General features: G+C 43.6%; 1 protein-coding gene across 1 annotated transcript in view; it reads left to right on the forward strand.

Moving 5' to 3' along the window:
- LOC147724582 (fibrocystin-L-like) overlaps nt 1-19,868 on the forward strand; it is a 2,246,326-nt gene that overhangs the window by 309,631 nt on the left and 1,916,827 nt on the right. The window contains exon 14 of the mRNA XM_086918063.1: nt 10,662-10,747. Coding sequence (XP_086774189.1) covers nt 10,662-10,747 — 86 coding nt within the window. The remainder of the gene's footprint in view (nt 1-10,661; nt 10,748-19,868) is intronic.

A 19,868-nucleotide genomic window follows, 5' to 3' on the forward strand; every position in this document is an offset into this window, starting at 1 on the left:
TCCTAACTTTACTACTACTAAATGCCTTTTGTGAATACCAAAAGTCGTAAAGTTAGTATTTTGTCTCAGTTTAGTAGTAGTAAAGTTAGGCATCCTAACTTTACTACTACTAAATCCCTTTTGTGAATACCGAAAGTTGTAAAGTTAGGATTTTGTCTCAGATTACTTTTGTGAATCGAGCCCTACATTTTTAGTTCCTGCTACAGGCAGCTTAAGATGTTTTTCAAACATGCTTTGTTTCCAGTAATTTATAATATAAGTAGAGCGACTATTATGTCTATGTCTGCTTTCTGCCTGCTTTCTGCATGTGACTGGTTGCTTTTCCTCAGTATTTGGTTGTATGCCCAGCTCCAGTATCATTTTGGTCTCACTGCCTCTTGACAGTATGAGCTGCATCCTTCCATTGCTGACATCAGGGAACTATTCTTCCCTTTTCGTGTTACTATAGCGTTTGTGTCTTAGCACTGAATGCCAGTGTGTAGCTTTTTTTTTATTTTACCTGCTTTTTATCGCTTTCCTACTGATACCTAATGTGAAATAGTGATGTGCAACTAAATTATTTTTTCCAGTTAGATGATAAAAGCTTCCACAAATTATTATTATTGTTATTATTAAAGCTTTATTTTGACATCCAGTGTCATAGAAGCAACGCTTCCACAAATATATCTAACCTGTTGAGGAGAAAACACATTTTTGTCAGTATTTGAAAGTTCCGTTATGATGACTATGTTTTTGCAGGCCAACATAGTTTATTTTCATCCTATTAGCTGCTATTATTTTGAAGTTATTAGTGGGTACCCATTCTAGATGTTATATTCACAAGTTCTTTTATGCTGCCACAAGTTCGTTTTATTTTGTTAAGCAGCACACATCGCTAGGATCGAGTGGCATCATTTACCTTATATATATTAGCATTAATATATTTCAGTTACTCTATGTCTGTACACTGATGTTATTGGTATGAGTGTTATCTTAGCCTGTTCCTTTCTTGAACTGTGGTTTGATTATCCAAATACATTTATATTAATGCTGGGTGCCTTATACTTCCTGCTATCCACTGAATCTTCAAGTGTGGGAGGTGGCTTTTATCTCATCCTGATAAGGCACACAATTCCACTTACCTTTTATGCAGCAGCTGTACTTATACTTGGTGTCGAACATGTCAGCTTCTCCTTGGCTGTTGCTTGCTGGAAGTGTGTAATGTTTATTTTTGTTTCTGTCTGGTGCTGCAGTTTTTTTTATGTGATTAAGTCATGAAAATGTAAATTATTTTTTGGTGTGGTTTCAGACATCTCAAGCTTTTGGCATGACCTCATGTCAATACAACACAATACACAACGTACAACACATCATAAATATTGGTCACCCCTTCTTAGGCAGTGGCTTGTTTCGGTTAGAAACTTTCAGGTATTGGTTGAATGGCTTGTCTACCTTATTTTGGCTCAGCCCACTGCATTCTGTGGATGTTTATACTGTTGCCTGTAGATATGCGCCTTGTGACTTAAGAACAAAATAGACTTGCCAATGGGGAATGTGCATACATTAGCAGCAAGGAATAATAACACAAATGTGGAAAGTTCATTGGTTTCAGCTACAGACAACTGAGCTCATTAGAAAGTAAAAAACGTAACCACCAAGCACCCCCATAAGCCTTTTACACCTCTGACTTCCAATCGGACTATAGCATGAGTAGCCAATACTTAAATATAGTGGATTGCCTACAATGGCGCCTGTTCCCTGGTAAGACACGGAGTGCTGTTGGCCTTTTTTGAAAGAAAGAATAGTTTTTGTTTGTTTTGCTCAAAACTAGCGGCAGTCTGAATGTTGTTCCAGATCTTGAGTACATTGATGGAAAAGACTTGGGGCCCGATGTAGGTAATTCCTATTTACCGAATTCGGTATTTAAGAAAGAGATATTTCATTAAACTATTGATTTTATAAGAAAAACACACCAAAAACAAACTTTAAATAACAGATACTCAAGGCATATTTCCAACATGCGTTCTCTCTTTACCTCACTTTGTAGAAATAATTACTTAGTGTGCAATACTGTTACAGGACTTCTCTTTTAAAAATTGTATATATTTTACTGACCGCTATTTTATACTTCCTGATAACGCGACCCAGAAGGTGAGAGCTACTTCACCTCCAGGGTCTTATCCATTGCTTGAGGTTACCGGCGCAGCCGAATTGAGGTGCTGACGCCGGTAGTCGCGGAATAACCGCCGCCATATTGGGGAAGGCAGGGTAGCGGTCCAGCTTCTGGACGATTCCCGCCCTCCCGCCTTACTTAAGGGTTGATTTACGCCCTGCCTGCAGACTAAAAGCATCTTTCCCCTGAGGCGGAAGCCGGGGGCGTTCTCTCTTTACCTCACTTTGTAGAAATAATTACTTAGTGTGCAATACTGTTACAGGACTTCTCTTTTAAAAATTGTATATATTTTACTGACCGCTATTTTATACTTCCTGATAACGCGACCCAGAAGGTGAGAGCTACTTCACCTCCAGGGTCTTATCCATTGCTTGAGCTTACCAGTGCAGCCGAATTGAGGTGCTGACGCCGGTAGTCGCGGAATAACCGCCGCCATATTGGGGAAGGCAGGGTAGCGGTCCAGCTTCTGGACGATTCCCGCCCTCCTGCCTTACTTAAGGGTTGATTTACGCCCTGCCTGCAGACTAAAAGCATCTTTCCCCTGAGGCGGAAGCCGGGGGCGTTCTCTCTTTACCTCACTTTGTAGAAATAATTACTTAGTGTGCAATACTGTTACAGGACTTCTCTTTTAAAAATTGTATATATTTTACTGACCGCTATTTTATACTTCCTGATAACGCGACCCAGAAGGTGAGAGCTACTTCACCTCCAGGGTCTTATCCATTGCATGAGCTTACCGGCGCAGCCGAATTGAGGTGCTGACGCCGGTAGTCGCGGATTAACTGCCGCCATATTGGGGAAGGCAGGGTAGCGGTCCAGCTTCTGGGCGATTCCCGCCCTCCCGCCTTACTTAAGGGTTGATTTACGCCCTGCCTGCAGACTAAAAGCATCTTTCCCCTGAGGCGGAAGCCGGGGGCGTTCTCTCTTTACCTCACTTTGTAGAAATAATTACTTAGTGTGCAATACTGTTACAGGACTTCTCTTTTAAAAATTGTATATATTTTACTGACCGCTATTTTATACTTCCTGATAACGCGACCCAGAAGGTGAGAGCTACTTCACCTCCAGGGTCTTATCCATTGCTTGAGCTTACCGGCGCAGCCGAATCGAGGTGCTGACGTCGGTAGTCGCGGAATAACCGCTGCCATATTGGGGAAGGCAGGGTAGCGGTCCAGCTTCTGGACGATTCCCACCCTCCTGTCATGTATAAAAACAAACGGTCTACACGTCCGCGCAGCGGGCGGGCGCAGCGGGCGCGCCGATGGCACACCGAAGGCGCGCCTAAGGCAAGGCCGTCTGCGCCCGGCCGCGCCTGGCACGGGCCTAGGGCCAGTCCCCCTGCCCAGTTGACTAATAAGGACCGTGTAAGCTGGACCAGAGAACAGCTTATACAATTAGGATCTGGCTCCTGTGCAGCATCTGTTCGCTGCCCCCCAAGTAACCTAGACGACCACTCCTTTCATTGTTTACATTGCAACCCGACTCTCCCTCCCTGGAGTGAACGCATCCCACCACTTACTACCTCCCCGAGCAATACACGTATATTAAAGGCAGCTCTGATTAATTGCAGATCTCTCCCCCGCCATGCGAATGAAATCTGGTCTATACTGACCACATACGACTGGGACATATTATTCCTCACGGAGTCTTGGATAAAGGATACTTCAAACCCGGATATCTATTTAGCCACCGCCCCCGGATTATCGCTTCATGGGCATCAACCGAGAAGGCAAAACGGGGGGTGGACTCGCCATTATTTTTAAAACTCACCTCAAAATTACCATTAAAAAACTTACAAATATTGGGCTGATTGAAGCCATGTATTTTTCGATTGCTGATTCCGCGGCGGTCTACTTAACCGGCATTCTAGTCTATAACCCACCAAAAGCATCACCCTCTTCTCTAACGCAGCTGGTCCATCTTATAACAGATCTGTCTCTCCAGCACCCGCACTTTTAGGTACTAGGTGAATTCAACCTGCATGCCGATGATCCTACTTGCTCCCAGGCTACCCGATTTTTAGATTCTCTACAGAGCTTGAGCCTGACGCAATTAATCCAAGGCCCGACGCATGTTGCAGGCCATACATTGGACCTAATTTTCTCTAATCTCCTGGGTACCATAACCCACCCTCCCCTTCCCCTTACTTGGTCCGACCATTATCTTCTCTCGGTCGACATCCTGCTGCCTCTTGCACCGACCCCGGTGGAACTAGGAACGGACCATAGGAGAAAATGGCATAAAGTTACTTGCACTGCCCTAGAGCCTGTCTTTCGATGCTCCCTGGAGCCTCACATAGAGGACATTAATATTTGCGTTACTAAGTTCAACGCGACCTTACTGTCTGCTATCGACGGTATTGCCCCATCCCTACCAGTCTCGTCTGCGAGATCCCGTCCCTCAGCTCCTTGGTTCTCCGCAGCCCTGCGTGAAGAAAAAAGCCGCTGTAAAAAATTAGAACGCAGCTGGAGACTAACCTATGATCCAGAGGCAAAAAGCATTTATAGAACGGCCTTAAAGAAATTTATTAAACTAAAAAAGTCTGCAATGAGAGAGTTTTTTGCCTCCCAAATCAAAAACGCAGACAACTCGGCTAAAACTTTGTTTAATATTGTTAAAGACTTTGTCAAACCTCCCGCCATGACACCTAACAATCTCTCCAGCCAGTCTCTTTGTAATGGGCTATCAGATTTCTTTCAGGAAAAAATCGAGAAAATCTCATCTTCCTTTCCTTCAGTCTCTGCACCTGAACAATCCCTTTCCCCCGTCTCAAACAGCCATGACATTGTACCTTCCCTAGTAGCGTTCAAGGACCTCACCCCAGACCTTGCACTTAAACTACTTATACAGTGCAAATCAGGTTCCCCTCAAGATCCGGCCCCCCCTAAGGTTATGAGTGATCTTGCTACTCTCTTAATAGAGCCACTCACCTCTATATGGAATGCATCACTACATCTAGGCCAATTTCCTACTGTTTGGAAAGAAGCCTTGCTAGTACCTATCTTGAAGAAAACAGATGCGGACCCCATGCAGGCCGTTCAACTACAACTTGCGGAATATTTGGAGACCAATTCCTTACTCCATGATTCCCAATCAGGTTTCCGCACTGGTTTCAGTACGGAAACTGCGCTGCTGGAAGTATCGGAGACCATTCGAGAATGTGTGGATAGGGGAGAGGAGGCCATGTTGGTCCTCCTCGACCTATCCGCCGCTTTCGATACGGTGTCCCACAAGATACTTTTAGATCAATTGGAGCAGATTGGACTGGGTGGCTCCGCCCTGTCGTGGATTAGCTCCTTTCTCCAAGGACGAACGCAGAGGGTCCTTCTTAGACTGTTCAAATCTGAGTGCAAACCACTTGTCTGTGGAGTCCCGCAGGGCTCGGCTTTGAGTCCATTATTTCTTAATGTTTATCTGGCCCCTTTGGCCAAGGTAGTTGAATCATGTGGGGTCAGAGTGATCTCTCATGCTGATGACACACAGCTGATGTTTTCCTTTAGAGATCACTCTGACTCCAGCCTCGCCAGCTTTCGTCACTGTCTGGGCGAAATCTGCTCTTGGATGGCTTCTAACCATCTGCGACTCAACACCGACAAGACAGAGGTCTTGTTTTTTAATCAAAAAATGACTATACCCTCCACATTGTGGTGGCCGACAGTACTCAATCCCCCCCCATCCCGGTTCACACTGCTCGCAACCTGGGGTTCCAGTTTGACGACACTCTTTCCTGCGGCCCGCAGATTAACAAGGTCACTGCAGCCTGTTTTGGAAAACTACGGATGATGAGAAAGATTTCTGCCTATGGATGCTCGCAGAATGGTCACACAGGCCTTAATTACCTCCAATTTGGATTATGCCAACAGCCTCTATGCAGGGGCCCCCCTGTACCAAATTGAACGTCTACAAATAGTTCAGAATGCGGCGGCGAGGCTATTTGGCAACATCCCCTTCCGGCATCCGATTTCAGCTTATCGCAAAGAGCTTCACTGGCTCCCAATAGCCAGTCGCATCAAGTTCAAAATGCTAACTCTTGCTTTTCGGGCTCTGAACGGAACAGGACCGGAATACTTAAGAAAGAGATTAGTACTATCTCACTCAGTCAGATCCTTACGATCCAATAATCTACGCCTCATTATTGTCCCGCGATTCCGCCGCTCCAGAATGGGCAGCAGAGCCTTTGCAGTCCTCGCTGCCAAACATTGGAACAGCTTACCTTTAGACCTCAGATTTGCTCCCTCTGAAGCACTCTTTCGTAGCCGTCTTAAGACGTGGCTATTCTCATCTGCATAGGTAGATCTTCCGTTCCTGCTTACAGTCTTAGCGCCGGGACACCCCCGTCGGGGGTAGCCGTGCGCTCTACAAGCTTCATAAATAAACATAAATAAAATTAAGCGAAGCAGAAGCGTTGGAAGTAACACAGCGATGCTACAAATGGACAATTCTCCTCTTCTTTGTAAAAGGATGCTCCAAGGACGGTCCTTGCCAAAGTCCTGGCCCAATCTTACTTGTCGCAGGACATTTTATTTGCACAGTGCAGCTTGTCGTGGTTATTCAACTTCCTTGGTTTCAATTACAGGGTCGAAGATTCTCTTCAGTGGTATCCCACCAACTTCCTTGGCTTCAATTATAGGGTCGAAGATTCTCTTCAGTGGTACCCCACCATCCTCCTTTGCTTCAATTATAGGGTCGAAAATTCTCTTTAGTGGTACCCTGCCATTCTCCTTTGCTTCAATTATAGGGTCAAAGATTCTCTTCAATGGTACCCAGCCTTCCAGGTCCCTCTCCACTCTTTGTTTTCTCTTCAAAATAGGGTTCTCGCCTGAGTCCGGCCCGTGCATTTCTTTCTTAGATGCCATTGCAACACAAAGCTCCTCCCTAAGAGCCCGGAAAGACTCAAACAGCTCTTCCTTAATATTCGGGATTGTTTACTAGCACTGGGACATTGACAGCGAGCTGCCTCCGTCTATAAAGTCAGAAATAGATAAGCATGCGTGAAAACTAAGAGCGTGAGACGGTATTTCAGAGTAGGTAAATAGGAAGGAGGCAGATGTAGGTAATTCTAATTTAAAAATTACCGAATCTGTATGATTCGGTATTTACCGATTCGGTAAATACTCAATCGGTATTGCCCATAGATTCCTATGGGCCATGAAGCCCATAGGAATCAATGGGAAATACCGATTCGGTATTTACCGAATCGGCAAATACCGAATCCTGCAAGGGTGCAGGGGGTGTCACTTTTAAACCCTCTAGCACCCCAAGTACAGGCTTGTGTGCAATGTGGCACACATACATGCCCTAAGGGCATGTCTGTGTGTCACATGGCACAGGTGTACATGCACAGATGTGCATGTACACCTGAATTCGGTATTGTACCACCCAATTGTATTGGGTGGTAAAATACCGAATTCTGAAGGCCTGTAGCACTGTAAACAGTGCTACCTACATCTGGGATTTACCGAATCGGTAAAATTACCAATTCGGTATTTTACAGAATCGGTAAATTTACCTATTTGGTAAATTTACAGATTCTGCAAAATAATGCCCCCTACATCTCAATCACCAAATACCGGTCGGTAACGGCCGAATTCGGCCGTTACCGACCAGTATTTGGTGACCTACATCGGGCCCCTGCTACTTTATTTTTATCTTTTTTTTTTACAATTCTTAGTCTTCAGTCTGATATTGTCCTCACTTTGGGTGACCTCGGAACCACCATAGATGAAAGTTTGTATATGAAAGATACGCTAGGGTGCTGATCATGATGGCTATGTAAATGATGCGGCTGGTTTTGATGTTGTTTGCTGGCAAGGGGAGACAGAGCAATTTCATTCAGACGAGGGTGAGGTGATCATATTTCTTCAGTCTTTGGATGAGATGTGCCCCAATGTAAAAGATCCCCTTAGGGGGTCCTTATGGAAAGTCTGGAGGCCATGGATTACGGTGTTACCACTATCCACTTGTGAGATTACGTGGGATTGAATACCAGTTTACTTTAAAAGAGAGAACTGGTTCCAGACAGTGTTTGCATTTTTGGTAATGTGTTACTTGACATGACATTGATGCCCATGGTGAATCTAAATACCTTGGAATTCAGTGAAAGTTGGGGTTTGAAGCTGTCAATTTTCATGTAATTAAGACCAGTCTATTTACCTCTTTTCAAATAGCAGAAGTTCTGCCTCAGTTGGGTAGAGCTGCAGGTAGGCACTGAACATCCATGTCTGGAAGATGTCTAAGCAGTGTTTGAGGCACTAGATATATGAAGATGAGAAAACATTCAGGTAGAGTTGTGTATCATTAGCATGTTGCTAAATATAGACTCTGTTACACACCCTGTAGTGGTTGAAGATGACAGGTGATAGTCTGGAACCTTGGGGGAGATCACAGGTGATGTATCTTTTGGAATCTGGAGGTGCCCGTATGAACACATTTGTGTCAGATGGAAGGGTAGGAGGAGAACCATTGAAGGTATTGCCTATGAATCCCACTCGAGTCCATTGCGCGCATGACAGTGGGATGGTCGACTGTGTTGAAGGCACCTGAGAGGTCCATTAATAACAGGAGGCAGCAATCATCTTCATCTGTGGTCAGGACGGCATTGTCTATGATGTGTAAGGCTGCAGTCTCCATGATGCTGCCTGATGTAAAGCCAGCTTGGTAATTGTGCAGGATATGTTTAGCTAAAATGTGAACTTGAGGTTGAACTTATACTGCTTTTCAAGGATCTTGCAGTTGAAAGATATGGGAATGGTTTTAGCAAGGACAGCAGTATATAGTGTCAGTTTATTTATGAGTTGGAGAATCAGGCCTGTGTTGAGAGGTTCTGGCTAGATGCCATGAGTGAGACAGGTGCTAAGAATGGTATTTTGTTGTCCCTAATGTAAACTCAGAATTTCACAATCCAAAATGATCTCTTCCTAGATGCTGATGTTTAAATACATATGGGGGCTGGTGAGCAGGCTCCAAGTTCTCCATGTATTTTATCGTCTCACCTTTATCCCTACATCCATTCAACAGCATAGCAATAGAAATCTCACTCCAAAAGCACAATCTGGTGGTGCTAGAATGGAGGAGTCATAAGAGAGTCTATTCATTACTGCAATTAAAGTGCAGGAAGGTGTATGTGAGGTAAATATACAGCCCGGACACCCGGAGCCCCCCTAGATTTAAATAATCCAATCAGGGGCAGAGCAGGCATCTTACACCCAGCATAGGCAGTGAGACATTTGGTGACTCATATTGGCTCACATCTTACTCCAAACAGGTAGGGATTGTGTTGTGTGCTGACTGTGTCTATGCTTTTGTATGTAGACAGTGCAGCAATGGAATGTCATGCTATGACACCAATAACTTGTAATAGCCAAACTATTCTGAATTGTTCCGCTTTGCGGCGATGAGCACTATGTGCTTGTCATATCAGGAAAATAGCATTTAAGACTTTAAACAAAGCAAGATTACAGCACAAGGCCTTCTGTTTTACTGTACATTTAAACTAAACAAGATCACAGCCCATAGCACAATCCCTGAGTATGATAGCACTGTAAGGGGGTAGCTCAGTGGGTTTGGTAGCGGCTGCTGTATTCCTGGAAGGTGGTGCAGAATCTACAGGATGGTAAATATTAGGAGCTTATGTACTTTAGTACTTTTTAACCCACTGCACCACCATACCTCTCTTTATAACGTTGTTGCAGTCAGCATCTGGTAATGAAGTATATTTCATGCCCATGTTAATGAGTATGCCAAATCACAAGAAATACATACATGTCAGAAACAGAGTATCTCGTACGTGACTTAAATTGTTATATTGATTAATTTAGAATTGTCATCTTCCCTTTGTACAAAATGCTAATAATGCTATGAGGTTTGCAGTGAATGTTTTCTGGAGCATCCTTGTAAGTAGAGGTATTAATAATCCTCATAAAACTGTGATGAAATGTAAGGGATAAAATTACTACATTTGGTAAAGGAGACATAGATTACCGCCCGCCACACCCATTGTCCGTGTTATGTGAACAAATAATTTCATCCTCCGTGTTAATTTCGCTTTTGCTCATTTGTTTGTTACCTTTGTACCTAAAGATTTAAATGGAAGAGCGTACTTGATTCCATTAAAGACATGCATAGATATTAATGATATTGATGAACACTTTCAGCTTTGTTATATTTGTTTACATAGATTAAATTGCAAGGGTATTTTACCAGTTCATTCCAGAGAGACATTTTTATGTATTGTTTGCTAATACATTAAGCAGGAACGTTGTTATGTCACTAGCAATGCCAAGCCTTAAAATAGACATTTTCTCACTAATAACTAAAACCTGCCTGATTATTTGATATAATATACATTTGTCTTTCATAAACACTATAGATGACACTTTTCATGCAAAGTCAATTTCCAGTTATATATGTTTGCTCCATTTTTGGACTGTAAATAAGTTGGAAACAGAAGTATTGATGCTTTTACTTTATTTTGTACCAACAATACTTTGTGTTTTTTTTCTGTTGAAAGATCAGGATTGCCACTGGAGAATCTAACTCGTATGGGTACTGGAATGAGACAAGGTCTCCGGTTTTTCTACTACAGAAAGGAAAAGAGTAAGCTGTGTTTCATTTTTTGTTGTTGTATTGATATGCTGCCATTTCTACCAATGAGCAGCATTCCTGCACTCTACACTAGGAAGACAGTATAAAAGAGTAATCATTTCAGGCATTTTATATCTATATTATGAATGCATGCAATTTGGATTTTAACTTGTTACATCTGAATATTTAAAGCATATAAAATGGCTCCATACTATCTATGTATTATTGAAATCATTACAAAAGTTGAGACTTACGCTGTATAAAAAAGTCTATCCTACAACGAGTCTATGAAATTGCGATTGATCATTTCTGTATAAAAAAGTCCAGTGGAAATTTTAGTATAAATATTTTGAAATGTAATTTGTAAAGTTATTGTTTCAATTGAGGATTTGCTAGATAAAAAAACTGAAACGTGACTAGATTATTTTTCTATGGAAAAATATGTTGTTGACAAATATGTAAAATGTCTCTTTTGAGATATTTTTTCATTAAATAATCTACAAATTGTTTTTTTGGTTGATTTTTATCTCAAACATTGTTTTCTGAACTAAACCCTACAAATCAACTAATATGTTTGAAGATTTACTGAAAAGAGGGAGATTGGAACTTGCAAAATTGAGAAAATGATTAGAAATTTCACAATATCTTGCATTTTTATTAAATGAAATTTGCTCACGTCAGAAGAATTCGATTTTGAACACCCATATTTAATGAAAAACCTTACAATAGAATTATCATTTTCAGTTGACTGCATATTAGGCAACTAATATAAACTTTGGTGGATGGATCAGTGCATCACAAATGAAAAACATACACATCTCCCACTATACTACAAGTGCTTATAGCATATATCGCTTGTAATATAGTAGTTGCGATATCTGTCATATTTGTGAAGAAGTGCCAAAGTCTTATTCAGACCCTAAGTTTTCAAAACCTCCAAACCATAGATAGATGCATTTTAAGTTGCTTCTTTAACTTCAGAACCCCCAACATCCTACTGTACCTCTCATTACCTCACACATGACAAGTTCCATAATATCAATGACACCACATAAGACATCATATGAAGCACTTTGTCTTTCTCAATCTCTGTTTCATCATTTCTATACAACCAAGAGTTGTAAAGGCTTTATGTGAACACTGATTGGCTTCTTTTTAGAGAATGTTTGAGTGAATGCTTGAGTTTTGGATTTTAGTGTCAAACGGAGAGTTATTCACTACATTCAAGACAGTACAAAACATAAAATAGTACTTTTAGCACAGTATGTAATTTCATGAATTTGGACTTGTGAGCCCAGCAAATAAAAGGAGCACTGTTCTTCAAAACAATAGCCAAATAGCTAGCTTCTTATCTAACATATGGGGTAATGTAGGGTGGTAGTTACACTATGCAGGAGCATGCTGAAAAGGACAGGAGAAATGATGAAAAAATGTTCACCAGGTAAGTCGCCTTACATAATAAACTCAATTATGCGAGAAGTTTTGCTATTAGGTGCATAGCAGCTGTGCTACCCAGATATACCAGATTGCTCACTCTTCTACACTCCAAATGACCTATTGAGTAAAATCAGCTCTATAGTCATACAGACATCACTGATAATGGACTGCCATGACTCTACTCCTACACTTGGAGAACAACACTGTAGTATTGACAGCTTGTGTTATTGACAGCTTGTAATTATGCAGTATTGTGTGAGGTAATTTGGTTCCGCTCTTCAGGCTGTGGAACTTTGATAAGGATCAATCTGTTGGAATGTACTTGCTTGTAACCTAGAGAGTACAGAATGGCATGATTTGAATATTATTGGTGGTGGTTGATCTGTTACTGGTGGAGGCAAGCATCCTACATGCTCCACAACAGTGTAGCCTGTGACATTAAATCTACTAGAAGCAACTACCTACCTCTGCCTATTTACTAAAAGATTCTGCCCGATCTGGCTAAACTATGGACCCTGCGTGCCTTTCTCCATAAAGGTGACCTTGCTTGTGTTGCTGTTTTGGAGTCCCTTTTAGCCTGCTCACCACATACTTTCAAAGGGATTCCTGTTCCGGTGCACCTATCACATTCACAGATGCTACAATCTCCTTGCCCATTGATGTTAATTACAATTTCATGTTGCAGAGGTTTTGTGTGGAAAACCATAGAGGCGGTATAGTTTTCCGTCTGTGACGCACACAACCTGCTGTCGAAATATTGGGTGGACACGCACAAGGAACTTGCTGTGTTACCTTCAACCTACATCATCGTGTGGAAGAAGTTGGATGACACTCCAGCACAGCACTGAACCTTACAAGCGCTACAACACTTCCCTCTTCATATCAACTCTACTCTCTTCACATTGGGATGACACTATTACCTTCACGTCGGAGGCCACACACAACGCTGCTCTCTTCACGTTGGAGGCCATCTTAACTACTTGCCGTTTGGTAGATGGGAGATCAGCTTTCTCTGCTCAGCTGTTCATAAGTCAGTTGTACCCCAAGGCCACTGGTTTCAGATCACACTAAGCACTGCTGCCCTTTAATTTTCTCAACGTTGTGGTGCAAGAGTACCTCTAGTCTGAAGTGTTTGGTGCATACACGATGATATGCATACCCTTACCACCTAGGTGACATATTTCGTTTTCCTTGTCATCTTAACTCTGCTCATCAGTGCATTAACAGTGATGCACACACCTATACTTCAGGGTGAATTAAATTAAATTAAATTTGACCATTCATATGTGTAACAACCTTTTTTTCGATTTTTCAATACTTTTCTGTGTTTATATAACCCTGCTTTATTTCATTATTTTGAAGGTTTTTTTGTGTGTGCATATTCTCTGTGATGCGCACACCTACTGATTTAATTGAGGTAACCATTTATTCTCCCTCAAACCAGACTTTGTCAAATAGAAAGGGTATATAATTTAACTCATTGTGCTGTGATTTGGTGTGTGATTGGTGCAATACTGTCCATTGAAACAAATAGTATTTATTTTGCATTTTAAACTTTAGAGCCCTACCCCTTGTTCTCTCTCCACCATGTATACTATGCAGGCTGTTAATCTTGTTGCTGCTTTTCTGGATAGCCCTAGAGAACCAACTGTTAGATGGGAAACTTGGCATGATGCCTCACCTATCTGGGAGCAAGTGGGGCTTTTAGATTTGGTGAAGAAAGGAAGAAGTCTTTATTTCGTTTTTCTTTGGGATTTGAAGATAGGTCCATTATTAAATACCAGCCTGATTTTACAGGACATTGGAGAGACTGATGAATGTCGTGACACTGTGCTTAAATTGAAAAACAGTACAAAAAGGGGGTGGGGATGGACGGAGCATCTGAACCAATCAAACACTCACACCCAGTCAAAAGATCTGGGTTTGATCCATCACCGTTCTTTAGCCCACTCTGCCACCCCAGTTCAGACATGGCTATATGCAAATCATTCTGACCCTGTGCCTCATGGGAACAGTCCAGCCCGAACTGCCAAGCCATGCCTTCCCTGGACCGGAAACAAGCTTCCGAGGACCGGTTTCCGGCATTCCAGCCGTCTTCAGCCCGGCTTGCTTGAATCCAGTGGCAAAGTGAGCAAGGGACTCACGTCTGAGCATACCCTGCCACACTTATGGCGGCCAAAGCGATACAAAAAGGGGGTAGTGATGGATGGAGCATATGAACCAATCAAACACTCACACCCAGTCAAAAGATCTGGGTTTGATCCATCACCGTTCTTTAGCCCACTCTGCCACCCCAGTTCAGACATGGCTATATGCAAATGTATTAATTTATTTTTGAAACTTGTAACTTGAAATTTGTAGAGTGCAACAAATGCCCTTGGGCATCTCGGCGCTAATCATGCCTTCCCTGGATCGGAAACAAGCTTCTGAGGACCGGTTTCTGGCATTCCAGCCGTCTTCAGACTGGCTTGCTTGAATCCAGTGGCAAAGTGAGCAAGGGACTCACGTCTGAGCATACCCTGCCACACTTATGGCGGCCAAAGCGGTACAAAAAGGGGGTGGTGATGGACGGAGCATCTGAACCAATCAAACACTCACACCCAGTCAAAAGGTCTGGGTTTGATCCATTACCGTTCTTTAGCCCACTCTGCCACCCCAGTTCAGACATGGCTATATACAAATCAGGCTGACCCTGTGCCTCATGGGAACAGTCCAGCCCGAACTGCCAAGCCATGCCTTCTCTGGACCGGAAACAAGCTTCCGAGGACCGGTTTCTGGCATTGCAGCCATCTTCAGCCCGGATTGCTTGAATCCAGTGGCAAAGTGAGCAAGGGACTCACGTCTGAGCTTACCCTGCCACACTTATGGCGGCCAAAGCGGTACAAAAAGGGGGTGGGGATGGACGGAGCATCTGAACCAATCAAACACTCACACCCAGTCAAAAGATCTGGGTTTGATTCATCACCGTTCTTTAGCCCACTCTGCCACCCCAGTTCAGTCATGGCTATATGCAAATCAGTCTGACCCTGTGCCTCATGGGAACAGTCCAGCCCGAACTGCCAAGCCATGCCTTCCCTGGACCGGAAACAAGCTTCCGAGGACCGGTTTCTGGCATTCCAGCCGTCTTCAGCCCAGCTTGCTTGAATCCAGTGACAAAGTGAGCAAGGGACTCACGTCTGAGTATACCCTTCCACACTTATGGCGGCCAAAGCGGTACAAAAAGGGGGTGGTGATGGACGGAGCATCTGAACCAATCAAACACTCACACCCAGTCAAAAGATCTGGGTTTGATCCATCACCGTTCTTTAGCCCACTCTGCCACCCCAGTTCAGACATGGCTATATGCAAATTAGTCTGACCCTGTGCCTCATGGGAACAGTCCAGCCCGAACTGCCAAGCCATGCCTTCCCTGGACCGGAAACAAGCTTCCGAGGACCGGTTTCTGGCATTCCAGCCTTCTTCAGCCCGGCTTGCTTGAATCCAGTGGCAAAGTGAGCAAGGGACTCACGTCTGAGCATACCCTGCCACACTTATGGCAGCCAAAGCGGTACAAAAAGGGGGTGGTGATGGACCACCACCCCCTTTTGCACCTAAATTGAAAAACAGGTTTCACAAACAACTCAGTTTCATGGTCCATTTACACAAATTCTTCAAACTCAAGCAGGCTGATGGTTTAGCTGTTGATGCAACTGGCTGCTATTTTGAGAGGCTTACCGACCAATTGATCCGAGACCAATTTGTTTGTCACTGTAAAGACAAACAAATTAGACAAAAGTTGTTGAGCATTGGTAATCTGTGGTAAATTCTAATTACCCATGCTTAATTTATGCGGTAAAGTTCAAGAAGAATAACTCAGAATAAATAAGAGGCAAAATCCGTGATATTTGAGGTTTTTAAAAGGGGTTTTATTCCTTAAAAAGGAATTGGGTATTTGGCTCGAGCCAAGGTGGCATACCATTCCGTCACCACGTAGGTTCGGGAAGGGACTGACAGACAATACTTTATTGACAATCATTCATATATATAGTCAATGCATTACAGTAAAGGCATATGCAGAAGGCGTAACAGCTGAGAGGAGAGATAAGAATACACATGCGTAATAAAAAGGCGTTACAATAGGCGTGCATGAAGGCGTGTACTAGAAACGTCATTAACATGATGTCACAAGTAGGTGGATCCATAAGTGAATCCTGCAGTGTCAGCAGAAACACATGGCAGAGATGCGCGCGCAGCAGCATGACGTGTGATTGACGTGTAACTGGAGGGTGAAGGGGACTTGACATTTAGCCCTACATGTGGAGACAGAAGTCTGGGATGTCAGATCAACCTAATCCCAAATCGTATCTAATATCTCGTGTTTAAGGAACTGTATTATCTGGAAGGAAAGGTCTCTCGGACAGAGGCTATTCTATACTGACTGTGAGTGCGTGTATAAGCGTCTACGTGTCTGCATGAGATGCGAGGGGGCATGGGCCTACCATGGTAACAGGAGCTATGAATTACTTGCACGGAGACAGTGAGGCCGGGCCCTTTGCTCTGCAGCTGGAAGGATGTTTACTTGAACTACTAGACAGGAATGTTTTTTTTGAGGAGCGGAGCAGATAATTCGAAGGCTGAATACAGTCTTGGCAGGCAACAGGCTGAGCCAAGCGCCGTTAGCCGCGCAGGGAGTAAGGCAGAGGTCACGGGTACAGATGCAGGCCCAGGCTGAGGCATTCAGAGTCAGAAGGCAGAAAAAGGCTCGATGGCAGAATTCAGGGCCTACTTCGCCAGAGCTGAAAAACGTGTAAAGTACACCACATAAAGACGTTGGCAAGGCATACTTGGGAACGGAATATTCAACCCGTTCATGGTGGGTCTGAAAGAGGACATGTTAACGTTGGACGCAAATGTATTTGCGTCTTCATAGCTGGAAGTGGAGGGAACATACATGTACTTGTAGCGTGTACACGGAGTCGTTGGGGTCTAAGATAGGGGACACAATTGATCATAAAATTTATATTTCCTCATTCCCTCCTTGTCCCCTACGGACCCTTCATGATATATCGATCCTCATGAATCGATCAATCTGTTCAGGCAACATCATTTGCTCTTCTTTCTTCTTTTCGCGTTTTGAATGGGAACTTGAATGCGGAATACATGATGTGGCGCACAGGCCGCAAATCGCTGGCCCACATTGTAGACACAGGCAGCAACTGAATACTATGAGAAGGGCAATGCCTAGGAAGGATAGGATCTTCCATCCCCAAGCGGTCAACGTTGTCCAGAACCAACCGGACCAAGTCCAGGTGCCTGGATTCTGATGTATCAAACTTGCAATCTTATGAAGACGTGTGATAGCTTTATTTACTGTTGGCGCGTTTTCTGGAATGAAAACACAGCAGCTCGACCCGATGACCTTACAGGCTCCGCCCCTATCTGCTAGGATGACGTCAATGACAAGACGATTTTGAAGAACAACAACCCGCATAGCAGACTGCTCCTCTGTTAAGTTGCCTAGGGCGGAAGTAGTTTCACTCACTACTGCTTCGAGGGTTCTAGTTAATTTGCGTATCAGTTTACTATTAAAGACAGCACCTAAGTAGGGAAAGAAACCTTTATTGAAGTCTGTGTATTGCTCCCATGCCGTTTCGGTGTAGTCGACAATCGGGAGATCTCTTCGGAGTCTATTGTTTACTAGATTGGTATTTCTGTGATAATCAGGAGGGGCTAGGAAAACAGGTGGCAGAAGGAATGCAATGTAACAGGTACCATCCCAATCTAAAGGTAAGCGTATGTATGCGGTATGACCACAAACGAAGTAGGAGTGACGAGTAGCTCTGAATGTAGACTTGCCTTGATCACTGAACTCGACCACAGTAGTACATTTACTATGACCTAAGTGTACTGAACCATTCTTTCTGACACATAATTCACCGGTGACTGGTAATACTGACATAGCAGGCAAAACTGGTGCAGCTTCGGATTCAACAGTCAGAATCATGAGGTTAATTGTATAATTACCTAATCCATATACTTCATTTTCTAGATCAGTCCCTGTCCTAGTGGGAAGTCCCTTCTTGTCAGGGTAACAGGCTTTAAGCAGAACTAAGTTCAGGTTTCCCCAAACCCAATTTCCGTCGTAAACAGTAATATCAGAATCTAAAGAATTAATCAATCTAAACCATGCACCACATGAGCCGTTGTGAGTGAACGGGTACGGAAAGAGGGGCAGAACTCCCTTGTATTTCTGGTAGGGAGGGAGTCGGCCACATATCCAACAGTTTGTAGCGTTATTAGTCTGATGGGAGTGATGTAACATACTAATGAATGTGTTGTTGCGCAGCGCAAGTCTGTAAGACAATTCGTGTGGAGGTAATTCGCTAAAAGAATGTTCAGCAGTGACATTGTAAGCAGATTGTGCACGCTTGAAAATAGGGTAGTAGATATGCAGTAATATACTGGCAGCAATAATCAGAAGGCTTAGAAAAAACATAATCAATAATGTCACTATACAGTGACTACGAAGTGATTTACAATATGCACGTTTCTTGAGTTGTCTCTGTCTATCTCTCTCTCTATCTCGGTCTAGGGGATACATGTCAGAAACTAATTTAACCGATTCACCTAGGGGAGGACTTAAACAATTAAACTGTCTGACTTGCTAGACCGTAGTTTTAGTCTATATTCCTCGGAGGCGGTTTTCTCAACCAGGGGGAGTTTTGAATCAGTCTGTGGAGGAGGGCAGGGCTTAGAGTCCAAGTCCGAAGGGAGTCCGTGAAACTTCTTAATGTGGCTCGAGTGCAGCCACCCTTTTCTGCCCTCCACCTTGACGGCGGTCCTCGTCGTCAGAAGAACCAATTTCGGGGTTTGCCAGCGGGGCTCCAGCGGACTTCTCCGGTCGAAGTTACGAACGAAGACAAAGTCGCCGGGGACCACTTCATGGGGCTTCACCTCGGTGTTGTCGGGAAAGGCTGCAGCTACCTGTGAACGACAAGATTGTAGTGCAGACATCAAGGAGGCAAGGTAATCTGTCAGCATAATACAGTCAACATCCGTAATTTTACGAGGTATAGGCGTCCCCCACATATTTGGTGGCCTACCAAAGACCACTTCATACGGGGATAGCCCGGTTCGAGAATGCGCTACCATCCTCATATAGAAAAGGGCAACTGGCAAAGCTACTATCCAGTCAACGCCTTTCTCTCTACAGATTTTTGAAAGTCGGATTTTCAGAGTCTGATTATGGCGCTCCACGAGACCTGCTGCCTCGGGATGCCGGACACAGTGGAATTTCCACTGATAGCCTAACAGGAGTGTAATATGTTTCACAAGCTCGGATGAGAATGGCTGACCGTTATCTGAGTGCACGATACGGGGCAAACCATACCGTGGGAAGAATTCGTGAACCAGCTGCTTGCCAGTGGTCGGAGCAGTGTAATCTGGGACTGGATATGCTTCTGTCCATCGGGAAAGTGCACATACGACTACGAGGACATACTTGAAACCTCGACAACGTTCCATCTGGATATAATCCATCTGGAGGACTTCAAAAGGGTGATCGGGAGGCTGAAATCCACCTTGCTCTACGGGAATGCTTTTACCTGGATTGAACTGACAACAAATCATGCAAGTACGCACTTTTTGTTTGGCTGCTGCTCGTAAGTTTTTATTGAACCATATGTGTTGAATACTGTCTAGCATGGCTTTTTCTCCT

This window comes from Lissotriton vulgaris, chromosome 4_1, assembly GCF_964263255.1.
Source record: "Lissotriton vulgaris chromosome 4_1, aLisVul1.2, whole genome shotgun sequence".
Taxonomy (NCBI): Eukaryota; Metazoa; Chordata; class Amphibia; order Caudata; family Salamandridae; genus Lissotriton; species Lissotriton vulgaris.